General features: G+C 37.0%; 2 protein-coding genes across 2 annotated transcripts in view; both read right to left on the bottom strand.

Moving 5' to 3' along the window:
* ADGRG7 (adhesion G protein-coupled receptor G7) overlaps positions 1 to 24,204 on the bottom strand; it is a 68,286-nt gene that overhangs the window by 41,572 nt on the left and 2,510 nt on the right. The window contains exons 2-4 of the mRNA XM_006729584.3: positions 5,228 to 5,341; positions 3,348 to 3,452; positions 557 to 669 (exon numbers count right to left, since the gene is read on the bottom strand). Coding sequence (XP_006729647.2) covers positions 557 to 669; positions 3,348 to 3,452; positions 5,228 to 5,341 — 332 coding nt within the window. The remainder of the gene's footprint in view (positions 1 to 556; positions 670 to 3,347; positions 3,453 to 5,227; positions 5,342 to 24,204) is intronic.
* Positions 17,258 to 18,184, bottom strand: LOC102726856 (uncharacterized protein KIAA1143-like). The gene is made up of 3 exons (XM_081804424.1): positions 17,960 to 18,184; position 17,873; positions 17,258 to 17,740 (listed from the first exon to the last, which is right to left on the bottom strand). Exons 1-3 carry the CDS (start codon positions 18,131 to 18,133, stop codon positions 17,448 to 17,450), a joined length of 468 nt encoding a protein of 155 aa, XP_081660550.1. The 5' UTR covers positions 18,134 to 18,184; the 3' UTR covers positions 17,258 to 17,447.

Genomic DNA, 24,204 nt, shown 5'->3' on the forward strand with positions numbered 1-24,204 from the left:
CCCTGCTTGTGTTCCTGCTCTCGCTCTCTCTCTCTCTGTGTCAAATAAATAAATAAAATCTTTAAAAAATAATAATAAAATAAAATAATTTAATCTGCATGAAAAAATATCTAGCCATATGTATTTCCCACTTCACTGGCTCATGGACACAGCCCTGAGACCAGCATTAGGTCCTAGGGTTCCCACCTCAAAAGGTCTTTGATGTTTGTTGTTGTTGTTACTCTTTATTCTGATTCAGTTAACCATCAAAATACCTTCCTTTTGGTCTCAAATGTCAGTGATCTATTTTCTGATATATTTTCACTGCTCTAAAAAGATGAGGCCATTTAAAATGTGTTATAGACTATCATTTGCTAAAATTTGCTGAACCAACAGGTCCAACGGTCCTTTTTCACAAACAGATGTAAACTTCAAAAAAAAAAAAAAAGAGTGGTTTCAGTTACCAGTTTTTGTTATTCCTAATTTGAGAGTTGACCGTTAGGTATCTAAAGAACAGAGACTTCACACACAGTCGGAACATTTTTCATTTGCCGAGCACACAGACCACATGGCCTACCTGCTTTTCCAGCGTTTCCAGAGTTTCATTGCAATTTCCTATTGTCACATTTTGTAATTCTATCTCTCCATATATGGTAATATTGCATAGCCGGGTTGCTATTGGATTGCCCGCTTTAAAAAAAAGAAGAAAAAAAGACAGTGTTTGCAAAGATGGCCACTAGCAACTAACTGCCTGCTCGCGTACACGTCCCCTTCTCAGTGGGATTGTCCTGCTCCTCCCACTGAGGGGTAGAGTCTATGCCTCCATTTTCTAAATCTGGGTTAGACTTAAACTTGCATTGGCCAACAGAATGTTCTGTGAGAGTTCCAGACCTTGGGCCTCAAGAAGACTTGAAGTTTCAGATTTGCCCTCTTGGAACACTGTCCGGAGACTATTGTACTAGGAAGCAGCTCTGATCTACTGGAGGATGAGAGGCTATGTGAAAGAGAACTGAGTCCGTCCAGCCAGCACCAAAGCGTCATGTGAGTGAGGGTGTCTTGGACATTCGAGCAGTCCATCAACCCATAGAACTATGAAAAATCTAAATCATTATTCATTGAAGCCACAAAATTTGGGATGGTTTAATATACAGCAATGAAAAAGTGAATCAGGCAGTCATTACAGGAAACTTTTAGGCAGATGTCACTTGTCTTGATTTTTAAATCTGAAATTCAAAAGACCAGTCAACTGTTTCCTACATTCAAAGTCTACAAGGAAGATGTGCCTTCCAACAACTAGGGACACTGGGCTTTGAATTGGATGTGATGAGGGTTGAGAGATCAGAAATAATATGAAATATTCCTACTAGAGCGGGCCCCTGGGTGGCTCAGTCATTAAGCGTCTGTCTTCGGCTCAGGTCATGATCCCAGGGTCCTGGGATCAAGCCCCACATCCAGCTCCCTGCTCAGTGGGAAGCCTGCTTCTCCCTCTCCCCCTGCTTGTGTTCCCTCTCTTGCTGTCTCTCTCTCTCTGTCAAATAAATAAATAAAATCTTCAAAAAAAAAAAATTCCTACTAGATATTAAATTATATATTGAACTTTCGTTCTCTATCCAAATCTGAGTAACACCTGAAAGGCAAAGAGTTCTATTGTGTTGTAGCGCTTATTTGATATTTGGTTGGCTCTCAATAAACACTTTTTGAATCATTGGGTTTATTTCCTGTAATTATCACCAAGCTATCCTACCTCAGTGTCCTCCTGTGACTAATGCTTAAGAGCCAAAAACATAATATATATCAAACAAGTGTGATGTCCCTTGATGAACATATTACTGACTTTTTTTTTTTTTTTTTTTACTGTTCCTGATTTGGTAGCACACAGTTATTTTTTGTAGCTGTATCTCTTTTATAAATTATAATGAAATAGTTAAGATATACAAAAAATGAAAAATTAAGACGATAGGTATCCATAGACATACCATAGAGTATAAGAAGTAAGTACCAATAACATGAAGCCCCCATGCCTTTTACCTTCTGAGCTTTTAATCAAGAGGCTAGAAGGACCTATGTAAAGAATAGGATCATGAATATTTGAGTAGGCATGATATATATGGGCAGAAGCAATTTGAATTCTGCAAATGGAATACTGGTCTACATAATCTCTTAGAATAAATAAGATAAAGAAACACACAGGAAAGACTAGTATCTGTAAGTACTACAATATTTCAAAGAGCCCTTGACATACACAAAAATAAATACCTAAATAAAATGTGAAATTCTCCCCAGGGTTATTACTGACAGAAGTTCTATCAAACGTTTTCATAAATGATCTAGACTTGGCAGTATTACTGAGATATCCAGTTCTGCAGGAAATGATGATATCCTGCAGGAAGATGTGAGAAATATGAGGACTGGTCAAAGGAAAGTCGATGCAGGGGCGCCTGGGTGGCGCAGTTGGTTAAGCGTCTGCCTTCGGCTCAGGTCATGATCCCAGGGTCCTGGGATCGAGGCCCGCATCAAGCGTCCTCCTTGGCGGGAAGCCTACTTCTCCCTCTCCCACTCCCCCTGCTTGTGTTTCCTCTCTCGCTGTCTCTCTGTCAAATAAATAAAATAAAAAATCTTAAAAAAAAAAAAAAAAAGAAAGTCAATGCAAACAAAGTTCAGATAAAACACTAAGGGAAAATCATACAGCATAATGGGCTCTAAGCTATCATGAAAGGAATCTATGCATTTTTAAGGGCTACTCTTGGAAGGTATTACCTAATACAGCAGTGAAATAAGTCATCAAAATCCTGGATATCAGCAGGGAGCATATTAGAAGTTAAAAAATGTTATTTGCTCCTTTATTCTTGGAATGTCTCTATGTAAGCAAGGTTGTCATGCTTCAAGGAAGGTATGATGAAGCTGGAGAATGTTCCAAGATGGATAACTAAAATGACCAAGGAGATGAAGAACTATCAACTGTGGACAGACTTAACTGAGCATCTCTACCTAGAAAGATGATGTCTGAAAGTAGATATGGTACAAATCTATAGCTAATGTTTAAAATTCAGACCAATTATATAACTCAATGAGCAGATATTAATATGTTCAAATTCCAGGACATAACTGAAACTGGGAAAATAAACCAATAGAAGAAGGACTAAAAGGAATTTATAACTGATCCATATTACAATTTTTAGGGGAATTAGAATTATGTGAGGTGGCATCCTAAACTTTGAACATGAGCATCATGAAAGGGAGCCAAACCCTTCCACAAAACCTTCTTTGGTCCCTCTTCCAGGGATTTAATACTAGTTGGAGGGAAGATAGGTATGACCCAGCATAGTGATTCATATGCTTAAACAGGAGATATTTGGAAAAACACATACCATTCAAAGTGTCCTTATCACATCTTTGCTGGGAAGATCCATATTTTCCCACTGGAATTCTATCAAAAGTTAAACTCTCATAGGTACTCTTTTCACAGAAATTAGCTATAATGAAAAGAAAATAAATTTTTTCATCATAAATTATAATTTTCTTTTTAAAATTTCAAAACAGATAAAAATCAAAGTTCAAAACCTATTCAGTATAATTTGAAGGCTAATAGAAGACTTTAGGACTCACTGACCCACCTGGAACTTCATACTTTTTTTATCTGGCTAATACCATTAGAAAAACTAATATGTTAGATAATAGGTTCTAGTTAAAATGTGCACAGTATATAACCTGATAGAGGTAGAATGTGGTCACTAACACATCAGACAGGACAATGAAATCAGATTAGTTGAAATCTTGAAAATTAAAGATAAAGAACCCATAGTACCAAAGGGCATCATGAGGATGTGGGTCAAAACAAAAAGACCAAAGTCATGGAGCATGTGAGATATACTAGCTTGTAGGAGTGTAGGAAATTATAGGAGTGCGTTCCCAAGGCTCTGGATCCTAAGCAGGCAGTATAAATTGTACAGAGTATTGGGAAGCATAGTACAGATGAAGATGCAGCTTTGAAACATTACTTATAATATCCAAGACATGAAAGCAACCTAAGTGCCTATATACATATATATGTATATATATGATTATTACTCAGCCATAAAAAAGAATGCCATTTGCGACAACATGGATAGACTTAGAGGGTATTATGCTAAGTGAAATAAGTCAGACAGAAAAAGAAAAATACCATATTATTTCACTTACATGTGGAATCTAAAACACAGAATGAATAAACAAAAAACAGAAACAGTTTCATAAATACAGAGAACGGACTGGTGGTTGCCAGAGGTAAGAGGGTGGGGGAATTCATGAACTGGGTGAAGGGGAGTGGGAGGTTCAGGCTTCTAGTTATGGAATGAATATGTCATGGGAATGAAAGGTACAGCACAGGGAATGGAGTCAATGGTACTGTAATAATGTTGTATGGTGACAGATGGTAGCTACACTTGTGGTGAGCACAGCATAATGGGTAGAGTTGCTGAATCACTATGCTGGGCACCTGAAACTAATGGAACATTGTGTGTCAACTCTACTTCAATTAAAAAAAGAAGTAGCTTCGAACATTGATTCTGAGAGAGCACATCCTGAAGTCAAACCACTGATTTAATAACATCTCATCCAGAGAAAGGATGAAAAGACAGAAACTTCATCTGAATATATACTTGGATAGGAAGATGTACCTTGATTTCAGAAAAGTTGAATATGTTAGAATTGTGATATTTGAAATGGGGTACTATAGTGTATCACCAACTGAAAGGACCTGAGGAAACCATACCGCCCACTGCCCTGAAGTAGACACTGCGACCAGAAGGAAAAGCATCTGTCAGTTTACAGAGAAACTTGAGAGTTGGGAAACATACTAGGTATATTGAACATATAGGTAAATAGCCCCAAAAGAATATTCTGCTATTAAAAAAAAAAAAAAAGAATATTCTGCTATTAAAAAAAAAAATATTCTGCTATTAAAAAAAAAAAGAATATTCTGCTATTTAAAAAAAAGAATATTCTGCTATTAAAAAAAAAAGAATATTCTGCTATTAAAAAAAAAGAATATTCTGCTATTAAAAAAAAAAGAATATTCTGCTATTAAAAAAAAAAAAAAAAAGAATATTCTGCTATTAAGCTAACAAACACACCTTAAAGCCACCATCACTATACCCACTATACCTACTGTTACTAAATCATTAACAGAAACTTCAAGAAGCTTTGTTGCTGTCCTTATTAACACAAGTCACCTAAACCTCATACCCTAGTACCATCCCAAATAACTTACTGATTGTACATCTCCATCCTTTCCATAAGTCTGGACAAATGCATCCGCCATATTCCCAGGTTCCACCATTCCTGCAGAACTCTAGAGGGATGCTTGGTGAGGAGGTTGATAGTTCTAAAAAAAACAATAAAAATAGAATAGTACACAAACTGGCTGATCAATTTCTCCTTTTGGGTCTGTGGCCTTTAATTCCTATGTGTAAAACACTTACTCTGAGTACCTCTGGAGAAATATGTTTTGTAATATCATCATCAACAAAAATATACATCGAGAATCTACACAGGATACACAATGCTTACAAGAGGTTATAAAGACCAAAAAACTACATTTGAAAGACATAATACCTTGATCAAGGAGATTAGACTCTAGCGGGGAAAATAGGAGATTATATAGATGAGATAGATGGATGGATGGATAGATAGGTAGATGATAGATAGATAGATAGATAGATAGATAGATAGATAGATAGATGATAGATAGATAGATAGATAGATAGGCTGGCCAACTAAGTCAACATGCAGATTTGTAAGCGCTATAAGAACATAGAAGAGAGATGTTGAGGACAGAGGTAATTTCTTCAGGGAGGACTTTCCAGAGGAGGTGGTATTTGAATCAGATTTTAAGACTAAATCTAGAAAAGCCAGATAAAAAAGGATGGCCCCAAATAGGCAGGATACAAAGTGCAAAACCACAAAAACATGGAAAGTTCTGAGGGGTCCGAGGAACATAGCAAAGTTTAACAAATCAGGAATATGGTTCTATGTAGAACAGCAGGACACAAACTGGATTGTGAGTGGGTTTATAGACCAAGCTAAGGAGATTTAATCCTGCAAGAGTCTAGAGAGATATTAAAACAAGGGAGTTACGCGTTAAGGTATGTGTTTTAAAAAGATACCTCAAGTGATATGGGAAGTGACTGAGGCTAGGAGACAAGGAAGGCCAGTTAAATGGGGATCAAATCTAGAGCAGTAGCTCTAAGGAAGATAGGTGTCAACAGATTCAGGAAGCATGCCTGAAATAGGATTGTAAGGATCTCATGACTAGTTACTTTGAGCTGGGCACATGGGGTCTCCACATTGAAGATAGGGTGGATGGTGAACAAATTAACTAAGCTTAAGAATACAGAAGGCATTTTTTTTCACTTTTTTATTATGTTATGTTAATCACCATACATTACGTCATTAGTTTTTGAGGTAGTGTTCCATGATTCATTGTTTGCGTATAACACCCAGTGCTCCATGCAGTACGCGCACTCCTTTAATAACATAATTTAAAAAAAAAGTGAAAGGGGCACCTGGGTGGCTCAGTTGGTTAAGCGACTGCCTTCAGCTCAGGTCATGATCCCGGAGTCCCCGGATCGAGTCCCGCATCGGGCTCCCTGCTCGGCAGGGAGTCTGCTTCTCCCTCTGACCCTCCCCCCTCTCATGTGCTTTCTCTCTCTCTCTCTCAAATAAATAAATAAAATCTTTAAAAAAAAAAAAGTGAAAAAAAAATAAATAAATAAAGGAAAGGTTCAGCTGATACATGGCTGAACTAGCTAAAGACTTATTCTTCCTGACTTACTACAATGCCAGCTTCTCCTATTGTATCTCCATGAGCTGTGAGCATTAGAGGAAGAGGGCCATTTTGGAACTCAAACACTAAGGGATCCCAGGAGCAATTATTCTTTGTGAATCATTGTCAGGGCCAACATCTGCAAAATCTCCGGGCAGTAAAATGTGGGACTCTGAATACAGAGCCATCAGCTATGTGGCTCTGGATATTCACAAGATCCTCCTCAGCTGAGCTTAGATACGGTAATTCTAAATTTATGCAAAGATTATGAGAGGGCCTTTTACATTAAAGGCTGAGAAAAGCTGTTTTCTTTATTTTTTTTATTCTTTTTGTTTGTTTTGTTTTGTTTCGTTTTGTTTCTTTTAACCTGCCACCACCTGATGTAATTTGCAAACACTTGAACTTCCTGGAGAAATAAAGTACCTGATTACTTACCTAAAAACAAAACAAAAAAGAATACAGAAGGCAGAGCTCCTGCTCCAATAATGATAGAGTAGATTATATAACTTAACCCTCCCACAGATAACACTTTTAAATTCTGGACAAACGTTAAAAAGAAGACGAAGAAGAAAACGAAGAAAGGAAACTACTTGGGGACCTTGGGCAGCAATGAAAAGCAGACGGAAGCTGAAGGCTATTCCAAGTTTACACAGTATTTCCCTAAGGGCACTACCTAGTCTGTATGGCAGGAGAGACTGGAACTCCAGCAGAAAGCCACAGTCTTAATGGATTAAGGTATGAAGTAACTTGTTTGGGGCTACCACAACAGCTGGAAATTGAAGGGAGATATCCAAGAAGAGGTGCCATATAGAAAGGTGGCTCAAAGTCTATGTGTAAATTCCCCTCAAATCTGGGGAGAAAAATAAGATAGAAAAAAAATAGAGTTTGAGGGGTATGTGAGAAAATATGGAGCAGTCTAATATGTATGCAACTGGAGTCCCAGAAAGAGAGAAGGAACAGGACATATAATATATCAGAAGAAATTATGGTCAAAATTTCTCAAATCTGGTTACAAACTTTAACCTATAGATCCAAGAAGTTCAATAAAACCCAAGCAAAATAAATACAAGGAAAATCACACTTAGACATAATATCATGGTCAAACTGCTAAATCTCAAAGATAAGGAAAAAATCTTGACAGCAACCAGCTACTAGCCCAGACACTTTTACTGGTGAATTAGGGAAGAAATAATACCAGCCTCATATAAATTCTTTCAGAAAATAGAGAAAGAGAGAAGCTTCTTATATATTACACAAGGCCAGGATAACCCTGATACCAGAATCTGACAAAAACCTTACAAAAACAGAAAAGCACAGACCAATAAACCTCAATTACACAGATGTAAAAATTCTTTAAAAGTAGCATACCAAATCCAGCAATATATAGAACTGATAATATATCATGACCAAGTGAGATTTACACCAGGAGTGCAAAGTTGGTTTAACAATAGAAAATCAATTAATTTAATTCACCATATGACAGAAAAATGGGGGAAGACCATATGATTATTTCAACAAGTGCAGGGGCCAAAAAGCAACTGACATTTTTTTTTAACTCTCAGCAAATAAGAAATAAAAGGAAACTTCCTCAAGCTAATAAAAATCTTCTATGAAGAACCTACCAATAACATCATACTTAATAGTGTAATATTGAATGCTTTCCCCCTAAGATTGATAGAAAAAATGTTTAATTTCTGTAACCACTTTTATTCAACATTGTACAGAAGAGGCTAGCTAGTGGTAAAGGCAAAACAAAACAAAAGCATAAAGTTAAGAAAGGAAGAAATACAATGTTCATTTTTTGTTGCAGATGACATCACCAAAGACTTTGAAAATCTTAATGTCTCAAAAAAAGTGAATTTAGCAAGACTGAATGATACAAAATAGATACGCAAAATGAAATTCATTTCCACATATTAGCAGCAAATAATTTGAATATCATTTCCATTAAATTAGCAAAAAAATCATAACATTTTTGCAAATAAATTTAAGAAAATATGTTCAAGTGCCCGTTATTAAGAGAAAATTTAAAAGACCTAAATAAGTGGAGATATATACCACGTATGTATGGAAGGCTCAAAGTTGTTAAGGTATCTATTTTCCCCAAATTGATACAGCCAAAATCCTAAAACAAAAGACCATTTTTTTGTAGAAATTGACAAACTGGCTTAAAATTTTTTTTTTTTAAAGATTTTATTTATTTATTTGAGAGAGAGAGAATGAGAGACAGAGAGCATGAGAGGGAGGAGGCTCAGAGGGAGAAGCAGACTCCCCGCCGAGCAGGGAGCCCGATGCGGGACTCGATCCCTGGCTTAAAATTTTTATGGAAAAATAAAAGACCTAGAAAAGCCCAAACAGAGTTTTAAAAGAAGAGACTTGGCTAATTCATATCACTAATGTTATGACTTACTATATAGCCAGAGCAGTCAAGACAGTATGACCTCTGCATAATGACACACAAATAGATCAGTGAAGTAGAAAAAAGAGTTTAGAAATACAGTGGACCCTCGAATAACACAGGTTGTTGTGCACATTCATTTACACACGGATTTTTGTCAATAAATACAGTACACACAGCAAATATATTTTCTTTTCCTAATGATTTTCTTCTTTTTCTTTTTTTTGGTTTATACATATTATAGTTTTTCATTGTTGTTGTTTTTGTGTTTTTTTAAGTTTTTATTTAAAGTCCAGTTATGTAACATAAAGTATGATATTAGTTTTCGGGTGTAAAATATATTGATTTAGCACTTCCATACAACACCCGGTGCTCATCACAACAAGTGCCCTCCTTAATCTCTGCTTAAGACTTTTTACTCATATATGGAATTTAAGAAATAAGATGAACAAGGGGCACCTGGGTGGCCCAATCGGTTAAGCATCTGCCTTCGGCTCAGGTCATGATCCCAGGGTCCTGGGATCAAGCCCCACATCAGGCTCCCTGCTCAGCAGGGAGTCTGCTTCTCCTTCTCCTTGTGCCGCTCCCTCTGCCACTCCCCCTGCTTGTGCTCTCTTGCTCTCTCTCAAATAAATAAATAAAATCTTAAAAAAAAAAAAAAAAGGAAAGAAACAGGGGCGCCTGGGTGGCTCAGTCGTTAAGCGTCTGCCTTCGGCTCAGGTCATGATCCCAGGGTCCTGGGATGGAGCGCCGCATCAGGCTCCCTGCTCCATGGGAAGCCTGTTTCTCCCTCTCCCACTCCCCCTGCTTGTGATCCTGCTCTCACTGTGTCTCTTTCTGTCAAATAAATAAATAAAATCTTTAAAAAAAAAAAAAAAAACAAATGAGAAAAGTGGGGAAAAAAAGAGAGAAACGCAAACCAAGAAACAGACTTAACTATAAAGAACAAACTAAAAAAAAAAAAAAAAAAGAACAAACTAATCTTTTCCTAATGATTTTCTTAAGATTTTCTTTTCTCTAGATTACTTTATGGTAAGAATACAGTATATAATGCATATAACACATAAAATATGTGTTAACCTTTGCATTTGTTATTAGTAAGGGTTCTGGCCTGCAGTATGCTATTAGCAGTTAAGTTTGGGAGGAGTCAAAAGTTATTCACAGATTTTTAACAGTTCAATGGGTTGGCACCTCCCACCCTCATGTGGTTCAAGGCTTAACTATAGATAGAACATATCTAGTCAGTTGATTTTTAAAAACGCCAAGGCCGGGGCACCTGGCTGGCTCAGAAGGTTAAGCGTCTGCCTTCAGCTCAGGTCATGATCCCAAAGGTCCTGGGATCCAGCCCTGCATCAGCTCCCTGATCAGCAGGAAGCCTGCTTCTCCTTCTGCCTGCCGCTCCCCCTGCTTGTGCTCTCTCCCTCTCTCTCTCTCTTTCTCTCTCTGTCAAATAAATAAATAAATAAAAGCTTCAAAAAAACAAAGAAACAAAAAAATGCCAAGGCAATTCAATTGGAAAAGAAAGCTAAAGATAAACCTACCTATGACACAGAAATTCTACTTCTAGATAAATATGCAAAATAAATGAAAATACATGTCCACAAAGGGATTCATACAAGAATGCAGGTGTCAGAAACATTGCTATTGTATGTCACTTGGATCCTTCCCTTCAGGTTTGAAGCACTCATTCCTCTAGCTTTTGTGAGTGTTGGAAACTGAGAACACTTAGCTGAGTCCTTTTCTAGAATTGCTCTCAACTAAAGAGAATCAGTTCATCCAAGGTACTGGTGACATGTGCCACGACCGGTCAAAGCCAGGGAATAAAGTTTCATCCCTCAGACTCAAGACCTCAAAGAGTATATTTTCTAAAGACAGCTACACTAGACATCCCATCTCTCTTACTCTTCTTATAATATGATGACACTTCTCCACGGCAAGATGGAGTTTATGTTCCCTCTCCTTGACTTGAGTGGACTTTTGTATCTGCCTTGACTAATAGAGTGGCAGAAATTATGTGACTTCCAGGCTAGAGCACAAAAGATGATTTGTCTTCTACCTAACTCTCACTCAGGATATATGCCTTGGGAGACCTAAACCTACAGGTAACATGTAAGAAATCCGGCTACTCTGAAGCCTCTATGCTAGAGACATCAAGGGGAGAGAGAAGACTAAGGAGTTTCAGCTGTTCCAAGTTTTTGAGACTCCTTTGCCCAGACACCACACATGACTGAAGAAAACTTCAAGATGACCCTAGCTCCAGCTACAGTCTGAGGGCAACTTTATGAGAGATCCTAATCCAGAACCACCCAGGCATGGTGCTTCCAAATTCTGGGCCCAGAAAAACCATGAAAGATAATAAACAATTATCATTTAACTCAGTAAGCTTTGGGGTAATTTGTTCTGCAGCAATAGATAACTAATACAGACATCAACTCTGGAGGGCTATCCCAACTTCAGCTGTCTTGTAGTTCAATTTCTCCTTCTACCCAGTTCTGACTCCTTAACCACCCCCACCACTCCACAAGTATTGAACCCAAGAGCACTTGTTGAAACTTTCATGCAGATAAATCTTCAATTCAGAATTTGTCTTCCAGGGAACCCAATCCTGGCAGTTTTATTCATGCTAGCAAAAAAAGGGGGTGGGGGCACCTCAGTGGCTTAGTCGGTTAAGTGTCCAACTCTTGATTTTGGCTCAGGTTATGATCTCAGGGTCGTGGGATTGAGCCCAACATTGGGCTCTACACTCAGTGGGGAGTCTGCTTCTCTCCCTCCCTCTCCCTCCGTCTCCCTTTGACACTACCCCCTTCACACGCTCTCTCTCTAAAAATAAATAAATCTTTAAAAAAATAGTCCATCAACTGAATAAACAAATTATGTGTATTCATATAATGGATTATTGATTATTTAGCAATAAAAAGCAATAGATACAACAATAAATGAATCTGGAAAACATTACATTAACAAAAGTATTCAGACATACGAGAGTAAATACTATATAATATTTTTAATATAAGGTTCAAGAATAGCAAACTAATCTATGGTGATAAAATCAGAACAGTGTTTGCCCAAGGGGGAGGAAGTAGCGGTAGGGAGATTGGCAAAGAACACCTGCAGCTACAGCAAACAGTGAATACAGCCTAACTTTTAGCCAGATAAACATAAAACCTCACACTAAAGTCCTGTACCTCAATTCCTTTTACCTAATACATAATGTCTGACTTTCAACCAAAAAAGTACAAAGCATGCTAAAAGGCAAAAACACAGCCTGAATAGACAAACCAAGCATCAGAACAAACTTAAATATGACAGATATTTTGGAATTATCAGACCAGGAATTTGAAATAATGATGGCTAATATGCTAAGAGCTTTAATGAAAAAAGTAGATAACATGCAAGAACAAGTGAGTAATGTAAGAAAAGAGACGGAAACTCTAAGAAAGAATCAAAAGAAATGCTAGAAACAAAACACACTGTAACAGAAGTGAAGATTGTCTTTGACAGGTTCATCAGTAGACTGGACAGATCCAAGAGAAGAATCGCTGAGCTTGAAAAAATGTCAGTAGAAACTTTCTAAACTAAAAACAAAGACAAAATCAGAGAGGGAGACAAACCATAAGAGATTCTTAATCACAGGAAACAAACTGAGGGTTGCTGGAGGGGAGAAAGGGTGGGGGAAAGGGGTAACTGAGTGATGGACATTAAGGAGGGCATGTGATGTAATGAGCACTGGGTATTATATAAGACTGATGAATCACTGAACTCTACATCTGAAATTAATAATACATTATATGTTAACTAATTGAATTTAAATAAATAAAATTTTAAAAATAAAAACAAGGAGAAAACAAGAATGAAAATTATAACAGAATATCTAAGAACTATGGGACAAAAATTGTAACATACATCTAATGGGAATACCAGAAGGACAGGAAAGGGAAGAAAGAATAGAAGAAATATTTGAAGTTTTGTTTGTTTGTTTGGTTGGTTTTTTTTTTTTCTTTTAAGATTTTATTTAGTTATTTGAGAGAGAGAGTGTGTGAACGTGAGCGAGAGACCACAAGCAGGGGGGACCAGCCCAGGGAGATGGAGAAGCAGACTCCTTACTGAGCAGGGAGCCCGATGTGGGGCTCAATCTCAGGACCCTGAGATCATGACCTGAGCCAAAAGCAGGCACATACACCCAGGTGCCCTGAAATATTTGAAGTTTTAATGTCTGAAAATATTCCAAAATAAATGGCAGACACCAAATCACAGATCTAGGAATCTCAGAGAACACCAACCAGTATAAATGTCAAAACCAAACCAAACCAAATAAAAACTACACTTAGGCACATTCTATTCAAACTTCAGAAAATCAAAGACAAAAAGAAAATTTCAAAAGGGTGATGGGGGAGAAAGCTTATCTGTAGAAAAACAAGTATAAGAATTACATTGGAATTCTCCTCAGAAGCCATGCAAGCAATAAAAGAGTATAGTGAAATATTTAGTGTTGAAAGAAAAAACCACCAATAAAGAATTCTGTATCCAAAGAATTATCCTTTAAAAGTAAATGAGAAATAAAGACACAGAGACAAACAAAAATTGAGACAGTTTGTAAGAAATTTTAAAATTCTTCAAAGAGAAGGAAATGATATAGGCTAGAAACTTGAATCTACATAAGAAAAGAAGAGCATTAGAGAAGGAATAAATGAAAGTAAAATAAAATCTTTTTCATTCTTAATTGACCTAACAGATAAGTTTATTCAAAATAATAATAGCAATGATGTATGAGGTGATTATAGCTTATGGAAAAATGAAATAAATGACCAAAAAATGTAAGGGAAGAGAAGGAGGAATTGGGAATACTGTGTAATGATGTTCTGGCACTATTCATTAAGCCGTACATTGTTACTAAAAAGTGGATTTAGATTAGCTGGGTCTTTTAAAAAATTTGTTTATTTATTTACTGAAAGAGAGAGAGCACTGAAGTGAGGGGAGGGACAGAGGAAGAGAGAGAATCTCAAGCAGACTCCATGCTGAGTGCGGGCCAGTGCAGGGCTCAACCTCACGACCCTGAGATCATGACCTGAACTGAAATCAAGAGTTGGAAGCCTAACCGACTAAGCCATCCAGGCACCCCAGACTTAGATTAGTTGTAAATGTATATTGCAAACTCTAGGTTAACCACCAAAATGTTTTTTTAAGTATAAATGATATGCTAAGAGAAGAGAGAAAGCAGAATCACATAAAATGCTCAATTAAAACCTGATAAGGCAGAAAAATACAATAGCAATGGAAGAAACAAAGAAAAGAATAATAAAAACACAACTATGGTAGATATTATTCCAATATATCAATAATCACTTTAAATGGCAATTCTGTAACTACACCAATTATCAGACAGATACTATTAAGAGTGGATAAAAAACAAGATCCAACTATATGTTGTCTATATGAAACTCACCTCAAATCAAATTAAAAGTAAAGTGATGGAGAAAGATATACCATGACAACACTAATTAAGGGAAAGTTAAAGAAGCTATATTAACTTCACACAAAGCAGATTTCAGAGCAACAAAAGTCATTAGAGATAAAGGACGTTTCATAATGATAAATGGACCCATTCTCTAAGAACTAACAATCTTCGATGATTTCTTACATAGATAATAATTAGTTTAAAATATTTTAAAAACTCTCTTGAGACTTCTTTAACCCACTTGCCATTTTAATCTCCAAATATTTGGGGGATTTTCCAGCTATCTTTCTGTTATTGATTTCTAGTTTAATTCCATCTTGGTTTAAAAACATACTTTGAATGATTTCTATTCTTTTAAATTTGTTTAGGTGTATTTTATGGCCCAGAGTGTAGTTTATCTCAGTGAATACTCCATGGGTGCTTGAGAAGAATGTGTATTCTAACATCATTGGATGAAGTATACTATAAATTATTGTCAAATAGATCTAGTTAGTTGATGGTGTTTTCAGTTCAACTTTATCTTTACTGATTTTCTGTTTCCTGGATCTGTCAATTACTAATAAGGGATGTTTAAGTCTCCAACTATCATAGCAGATTTATTTATTTTTCTTGAAGCTCTCTCAGTTTTTGCCTCACTTATTTTGACACTATATTGTTAGGTACACACATATCGAAGATAATGATTATCTATGTCAGAAATCCCAAAGATTCACCAAAAAAACTTCTGGAACTAATAAACAATTATAGCAAGATTTTGAGATAAAAGGTTAATATGCAAAAGTAAATTGGATTTGGATTTTAAAGCACAATACCATTTACATTAGCACCAAAAAAAAAAGAAATACATGAATATAAATATATCAAAATATGTACAGAATCTATATGAGGAAAACCACAAACTTCTAATAAAAGAAATCAAAGAAATTCTAAATAAGTAGAGAGATATTCCATGCTCATAGATAGGAAAACTTATTATTGCTTAGATTATCAATTTTTCACAGCTTGATTTATAGACTTAATGAAATTCCAATCAAAATCCCAGCAAATTATTTTGAGGAAATCAAAAAAAGGGATGATGAGAGAGGGAATTAATGGGAACTCTATACTTTCTGCTTAATTTTACTGTAGCCTGAAACTTCTTGAAAAATAAAATCTCTTAGTATGGTGGTTCCTGGGTGGCTCAGTCATTAAGCGTCTGCCTTTGGCTCAGGTCATGATCCCAGGGTCCTGGGATCGAGCCCCACATCGGGGTCCCTGCTCAGTGGGAAGCCTGCTTCTCCCTCTCCCTCTGCCTTGCTGCTTGTGTTCCCTCTCTCGCTGTCTCTCTCTGTCAAATAAATAAATAAATAAAATCTTTAATAAATAAATAAATAAATAAATAAATAAAATCTATTAGTATAAAAAAATAAGAAACAGATCTAGACCTCAAAGAGCGAAGTTCTACCAAGAGAGATTTAATCGTAATTGTTATGTGACAAAGTTCTCTGTGTAACCAAGGGAATACCTAAATCTTTTTAAATTGTTGAATGCTTCAAATATTCAAGATACAGAGGATAAAACATCCCCCACTACCCAAAGCCAGTTTTAAAAGATAGTAACTTTCTCTCAGATTTGCTTCAGAGTTTTTTAAAAATAATAAAACTTTACAGAAAGAATTGAAACTCTTTGTACTCCTTTCTAGCAACATTCCTTTCCCTCCATACCCAGAGGTAACGCTATATTGAAATTGTCATTTATCTTTTGCATCTTATTTTATACTATTTTTTTTTTTTGCTGGTAAAATAATTGACTTTTATTTTTAAGGTTGACAAATTCTAGGAGCACAACACTAAAGGGGACCTCTTAAAGGAAAAGGAGGGCAGGAGATATTGAATTCTCAGGTGTCAGCAAGTGGTACTACTGACCAACAACTTTCGGTTTATTCTTCTCATGTAACAAGAAGTCCAGAGGTTGGCAGTCCGTGGCTGGTGCAGCAGCTCCTCGAGGCATGCTATCAGGATCCAAGTGCCTTGAGTCTTTCTACGGTACCACCCAGAGAAAGGATCTGCCTTCCTTAGGCCAAAAAATGGCTCCAACACTCCCAGGTTTCATGTCTGTTCTCCTGGATGTAGCAGGATGTAACGAGGACATAGGTTCATGCTTGCCAGATCTGCTTTCTTGTATCAAACACCTGGTAGCTTTATTAAGCAGACTTCTATTTGTATCTCTCTCTTTTATAGTGTTATTAACTACAGTCTCCATGTTATACATTAGATCCTCTCTTCTATCAAGATCTCTTCTACTAGAAGCTCACTTGTACAAGATCCACTTTTATCTCTAAAATTGCCAGAGCTGTTATATGGCTACCTTTAGCAGGAGCTGGGGAAGTATTCTTAAACAGGCACATTATCATCTTCCTCCAAATTGGGCTTCTGCTAATGAAGATGCAATAGGCGATCTGTTTAATGACAAAATCCTCTGTAGCAATTATGTTAAATTTTTAATTTTATTGATCTGGAAAAATGCTCAGAATATAATGTCATGTGAAAAGCAGGACAGAAAACATATACAATATAATCTCAATTTTGTTTAAAAAAAATAATTTACATACATACACACCCCACACGTGGGAGTTTCAAAATGTTAATAGTAGTAATATCTATAGAGTTAGCCTCATGTCGAAGGGTTATCGATAGACAAAATTTTTATCATACTAAATTTTTTCTGAATTTTCTATAATGAACTTGTATTATCTTTAAATAGAAAAAAAAAAGTGTCACTTTAAAAAACACCCCATATACTCTTAAGGAAGACCAAGTCCAAAATATTTACACTTACTCAGTTTCATCTTCATTGTCAAAAGAAAGGAGGCAACTGTTTTTGATTTGCTTTTGTGAGTTCTTTTTAACTGAGTCCTGCTTATTTATTTCATCTTCATTTGCCTTCCTCTTTTTTGAGCTTGCTGTTAAACCTGAATATATTTCATCTGAGGAACGTTTGACTGGTTTTCGATACGTGATTCTTCCATCAACTATAGCCGGTTCTTCATCTGCTTCGGCAGCCTTTATTTCTGCTTTAATTTTCGTGACTTCTTCAACTGACGGGTCTCCCTTTTTAAAAACCACCACTTGGGGCGGGGCGCCTGGGTGGCTCAGTTGGTTAGGCGACTGCCTTCGGCTCAGGTCATGATCCCGGGGTCCTGGGATCGAGTCCCACATCGGGCTCCCGGCTCAGCGGGGAGCCTGCTTCTCCCTCTGACCCTCTCCTCTCTCATGCTGTTTCTCTCTCGCTCGCTCTCCAATAAATAAATAAATAAAATCTTTAAAAAAAAAAAAAAAACCACCACTTGGGGCTGTTCATCTTCTTTGTCACTGTGATCACCATCTTCATCTGGGAGCTGAGGCTGGATTCTCTTGGTTTCCACGGTAGGCGCTTCTCTGTAGCCGACCCGTTCCTTGAAGCGAGCCGGGAACGCAGGTTCGGCTGGCCGCACGTACGAAACCTGGTTCCGCTTGCTCATAGCTGCTCCCAGGAAAAACAGGTTCCCGGGGCCGCCTGGAGATGGTACATTGGCGACCTATTTTATACTATTATTATATGTAAGGTAATCAATACATAGCATTTGCATGCCGTTTTTGTTTTGTTTTGTTACAATTAATTCAACTATTTTAATGGTTATAGTTCTATTTAGGTTTTTTTCCTTCCTTTGGGGGTAAATTTGGTCGTTTATATTTTTTTAGAAAATTGTCACCTGGCCAAAGTTTTTATATTAGCCAGGATAAGGTTTTCTATGGTATATGTTATGATTTTATTACATTTTTATAATCACTGCTTTATTATATATTTTAATAGGTAATACATTCACAGGTTGGAAAATAAAAACATGGAGCTGGCATTCCCACTTGACTTTTGCTTAAATCTTGTCTGTTATCCTACTTGTGTTGTGACCCCCTTTATTTTTGTACATATTTCTTAATTATGCCTTTTTGTCTTGACAAATCTCACCAGATATTTATCTATTTAAATTCATCTTTTCAAAAAACTAGCTTTTGGTTTCTTTTCCTTTTTTTTTAAGATTTTACTTATTTGTCAGAGAGAGAAAAAGAGCACAAGCAGGGGGAGAGTCAGAGGGAGAGGGAGAAGCAGACTCCTCACTGAGCGGGAAGCCAGATGCAGGGCTCGATCCCAGGATCCTGGGACCATGACCTGAGCTGAAGGTAAACACTTAACCAGCTGAGCCAACTAGGCGTCCCTAGTCTGCTCCTGTTTTGTTTTGTTTTTAATTTCCGTTCCATTGCTTTGTTCTTTTCATTACTGCCAAACAGCCATCCTTAGAATTGACTTTCTTTTATATTTATTTATTTATTTATTTTTAAAGATTTTATTTGTTTATTTGACAGAGAGACACAGTGAGAGAGGGAACATGAGCAGGGGGAGTGGGAGAGGGAGAAGCAGGCTTCCTGCCGAGCAGGGAGCCCGATGTGGGGCTCGATCCTAGGACCCTGGGATCATGATCTGAGCTGAAAGCAGAGGCTTAACGACTGAGCCACCCAGGCGCCCCATTTTTTATATTTATATTTTTTTAATTTCTTTTATCTCCAGGTCCAGCTCAATGACAAATGCATAGATGGTACTCAACAAATGTTTGCTGACTGGCCTCTTTGGCATTTGCATTTTGGTTGAGGATATCAAGCTGAAGCTGAGCTACCATTCCTCTGTCATAATCACAATTTTAACACCTTTTGCTCCACAGTTCAAGACCCTGTCCTAAATTACCCACAAAATATAACAAAGGTAGATTTGGTATTTTTAAACCTCCATATTTTAAGTAAAGAAAATCAGACCCAGAAAGATTAAGTGCTTTGTTTCTTTCACTTAACTAGCTTTTAAACCTATGGACTCATGAAAATGACATTAGCTATTCATTAGCCCAACATCCCCATTCTACATAAAGAGTACCTCCTATATAAAGAGTAACTTGTTCCAGATTAGTAATTTATTGATAGCTGAGTGGAGTTAACTCAGATCTCTTGGTTACTAATCAAGTTCTCCTGCCCTCTCCTAACTGCTGCCTTTACCACAAGGGAAAACGGGGAGGGTAAGCATCAGCTTCAAGTTACTTGAGGATTAATATACTGGAATATGTTTAATAGTAGTAGTTTTCTTTTACAACGCCAGTATAAGGGGCACCTGGGTGGCTTAGTCGGTTAAGCATCTGCGTTCGGCTCGGGTCATGATCCCACGTCCTGGGATCGAGCCCCGCATCGGGCTCCCTGCTCCGCGGGAAGCCTGCTTCTCCCTCTCCTTCTGCCCCAGCCCGCTTGTGATCTCTCTCTCTCTCTGTCAAATAAATAAATAAATAAATAAAATCTTTAAAATAAAAGAGTTAGTTCTTCTGGGTCTCTCTGATATATAAATATTATTTAACTTTAGTTTTTCTCCTGCTATTCTGACTTATTTTTTTTAAGATTTTTATTTATTTGGGGCGCCTGGGTGGCTCAGTCGTTAAGCGTCTGCCTTCGGCTCGGGTCGTGGTCCCGGGGTCCTGGGATCGAGCCCCACATCGGGCTCCCTGCTCCGCGGGAAGCCTGCTTCTCCCTCTCCTTCTGCCCCAGCCCGCTTGTGATCTCTCTCTCTCTCTCTCGCTGTCAAATAAATAAATAAATAAATAAAATCTTTAAAAAAAAATAACACCAGTATATTTCCCTACATTTTCTTAAATTATAATAAGTAATATTTCCAGAAATATTAGCCCTATTTTCAATATCTTCACCACACAACATGGATAATTAAATGCAAAGCATATGTAAAACACTTCATGCTGCCTGAGAAACTAGCATAAAATATTAAAACTTCCAAATGGAAAACATGAATTTCATTTCCTCTCCTAAACTAGACAAAATTAGAATCTGTTTTGAAAAGTCTAGTTTAATTAAGTGCGGGAATAAAAATATCTTTCCTTAGTCAAAGAAATTCCATCAGAAGCCTCTAGTGTCTGGCTCCAATTCTTATGGTTTTAACATCTTGGCATCTGTCATTTGTCCCAGACCAGGAATTTGAAATATTTGGATGAGGATGAAGATTCCTTTTAAATGAGAAAAGTTTATTCCATTGTGAAAAGAAACCCTAAAAAATTTAAACAAATAAAATACATAAGGTATAGTTTTTCCTTAAGGTAAAAGTTATTCAAAAAGAACTACCAGGTTGCATATTTCAATAAACTGGTTGCATATTTTAATAAAATTTTCCCTGATGGTGTAGCATAGTACAAATATTTTTTTTAAATGCAGGAAGATATAGCAACTCTTAGAACGGTTTCTGTTTCTGTTTTATTTTTTTTTTTAAAGATTTATTTATTTATTTGACAGAGAGAGACACAGTGAGAGAGGGAACACAAGCAAGGGGAGTGGGAGAGGGAGGAGCAGACTTCCCGCCGAGCAGGGAGCCCGACAGAGGACTCAATCCCAGGACCCTGGGACCATGACCTGAGCTGAAGGCAGGGGCTTAACGACTGAGCCACCAGGCGCCCCTCTGTTTCTGTTTTAAACTAATCTGTTGAGGGGCACCTGGGTGGATCACTCGGTGGAGTGTCTGACTCTTGGTTTCGGCTCAGGTCAGGTCGGCTCAGGTCATGATCTCAGGGTGGAGAGATCCAGCCCCACATCAGACTCCACACTGGGTGTGCTAAAAGGGGAGTCTGCTTCCCCTCTCCCTTTCCCTCTCCCTCTCTCTCTCTCAAATAAAAATAAATAAATCTTTAAAAAAAAATTTTAAATAAATTAATCAGCTGAACTTAATGATTATACCTATAGTAGACCTTCAGTTTGAAAAGCTGAATTTCAATCCGAAGATCCAATCTAGGCCAATGGCATCTATTCAAGGTATAATTCAGGGAGTGGAGAAAACTATGCACTAAATTATCTAAAAATTCATAAGTTAAAAATAGGATTTAACATTTGTTGAATGCTTATAGTGTCCTAGATGTCATCTTAAACCTGTAAGTGTATTAAAACTCATTTAATCATTTAATGACAGCTCTGTAAGGTAGGTATATTATTACTCCCGTAATAGGAAAACTGAGGCACAGAAATGTTGAATAACTTGCTCAAGTTTACTCAGTTAGTCAGTGGTGACATTGGCATTTCAACAAGGCAGTCAGGCTCCAGGACTTTTTCTTTTTTTCTACTCATGTACTTTCCCCCACCCCCTTATTCTCATGTGCACACTCCTAACCACCATATTTTATACTCGACGTTCTTCAGTAACATATGGTATCAAAAGATCTATGGATAGTGGTTGTATTCAGAATTTTAAGTAAAACTAATACCTGGAGATCAAGGAAAAATCCACTAAGCCAAGGTTCTAGCTTCTTAATTTAAGAAACTGACTTTGAAAATGGGATCAGCAATTTAAACATCACTGATGTTAAAATAATTCATGCCCCTCAGCCAATTACATAACAAAATTTATTCCTCCCAAACAAATCCCTTCCCTTTCATAATAATTGTTCTCTTGATTTAGAGAGTGGGTACATGAGGAAGTAAGAAGGGAGACTGGTAAAGGAGCAGAATAGAGATTAAGACTAAATAACACTATAGCTATCTAAAACCCAACCTTTTCCATCTGGACCTTTTTTTGAACCCCCAAATGCAACCTGTCCTCCAGGAGCAGTCCCATGAATTTGATTTATTATCAAGTTTGCCTCTTGAGGAAGTACTGTAATTGAGTAAAATGAAAGTCAAGCATCGTGTACAAATTATTTTCTGAGAATCAATAAACTCTCATTGACCTTTCCCCACAATCCACATTTCTTACTGTGCAAGAATTTCAATTCTATGAAGTTTGACCTCAGGGTTTGGGAATATTGCAACCTACTAAAGTCTCTTGCTGGCCAGAGGCATCAGTGAATCCTATGATAGGAAATGAAGGTCAGAGCACCTAGAGATGGGTGGGAAAGGCACTCAGGATGGCAGAGAGGAGGAATTTTATAATCTAGAAGATTCAAGAAGGTTCAATAAGGTATTATCATCAATGCTAATATGTTATAAGGTTAAGATATTCTCCCTAAGAGTTCAGGAAAACATCCCCTACTATTATGATTATGGACATCTGTCTATGTTTACATCAGGCCTAGCTCAAGTTGGAAAATGTCAAGGGAAAGATGCACAATAAAACTTAATTATATTTCATTTTACTTTCATCAAATGTGACTGGACCAAAAAGCCACGCTGCTTCTTGTATTACAAGATTCATTGCTACTGGGAGCACAAATCCAAGAGAGATAGAACACCTTATTGTTGTTCACTCTGAAAACACATTCAATAGGGTGCATATTATTTGATAAAATTCCTAATGTGAAAAGGTTAGAGGTCTGACAAAACTTTGATTTGCTCCAACATGAAAGCACTTAAGATTGCTGATCACACAGCCAAACAAAAGAGGCCATACACAACTGGAGAGATCTTAATGAAGCCAAAGTTCTGGAAATGGTTGGAGTGTTGCATGGCTTGGAGCAGAGGAAGAAAACTAAAATGGTGTCTGCTTAACTGCTGAAAATAAATACATAATATCATTTATCTTAATATTTTGAGGCAAATTACAAAGAATTGGTAGCTATATTCTTTTATCTCCGAATACAACTATTTGACAACTTTTAGTCCAGTTTCTGGTTTTCATGTGATTCTTCCATTTGCTCATCAGCTATGTTGGCAACTATATTCCAAGTTCTCTTCTAGGTGCAGGGAATGCAGATTAATAAGTTAGTTCCCTGCTTTCTTGGGGCTTTCATTCTTGGAATGGGGAGACAGCAATAAGTGAGAGATTATCAGATGATAAAAGCCATGAGCAAAATATACGTGAAAGAGAGCAAATAGAATGATAACCTTAGACTGAGTGGACAGAAAAGGTCTAAATCATCAAAGAGACAGCCATGTGAAACTCTGGATAAAGAGTGTTCCAGTAAACTGACATCATCATAAGAGATCTCCAAGTCTTGAGCTCCTTTTGGAAATTGCAAGAGTCATCAATAGTTTTGAAAAATTTCTTTACCAAACAAAACTTCAAAAGCATAGGATATCTTATTCCTGAAAGCCTAGATGGAGAAAATGTTACACTTAACAATGTATCTCACTGGGTTGCTTTGGTGGAAAAAAAAAAATTATTATTATTTAGTGTTTTCATCAGTGGCATAAATATGCCAAAGACTATTCTAGTAATTCTGAAAGAAGTCGTGTGTACTTCCATGAAATGCTATCAACTTCATCTGGACTAGGGCTTTAAACCATGATCTTTTACAAGAGGTCTTATTAAGCAGTAGGAGCAGAATGAAAAGTTTTCTATACAACACAGATCACTGGCATTCTAGAGGCCATGCCTTGAAGCACTTGTTTGATATTTAAACCAATGATTCACTGAAAAAAAATGAATAATTATACTTAGAATAATTAGAGATAAGCTCATTCGTGGTTTGTTTGATGGCCAGTAGATATTGGGGCTTATGTGAATGTGAGAAATCTTTTCATTAAAGGCAGTCACCAGGAGGAAAGCTGCTAGAACATGAGCAGTTTTCCAGGCAATGCACTCTGAATGTAA

This window comes from Leptonychotes weddellii, chromosome 1 (genome assembly GCF_054177405.1).
Source record: "Leptonychotes weddellii isolate Sample4059 chromosome 1, ASM5417740v2, whole genome shotgun sequence".
In the NCBI taxonomy this organism is placed as follows: domain Eukaryota; kingdom Metazoa; phylum Chordata; class Mammalia; order Carnivora; family Phocidae; genus Leptonychotes; species Leptonychotes weddellii.

Excerpts from the sequence above, each read along its gene's own strand:
- LOC102726856 (XM_081804424.1), bottom strand. The coding sequence starts at position 18,133 with ATGAGCAAGCGGAACCAGGTTTCGTACGTGCGGCCAGCCGAACCTGCG.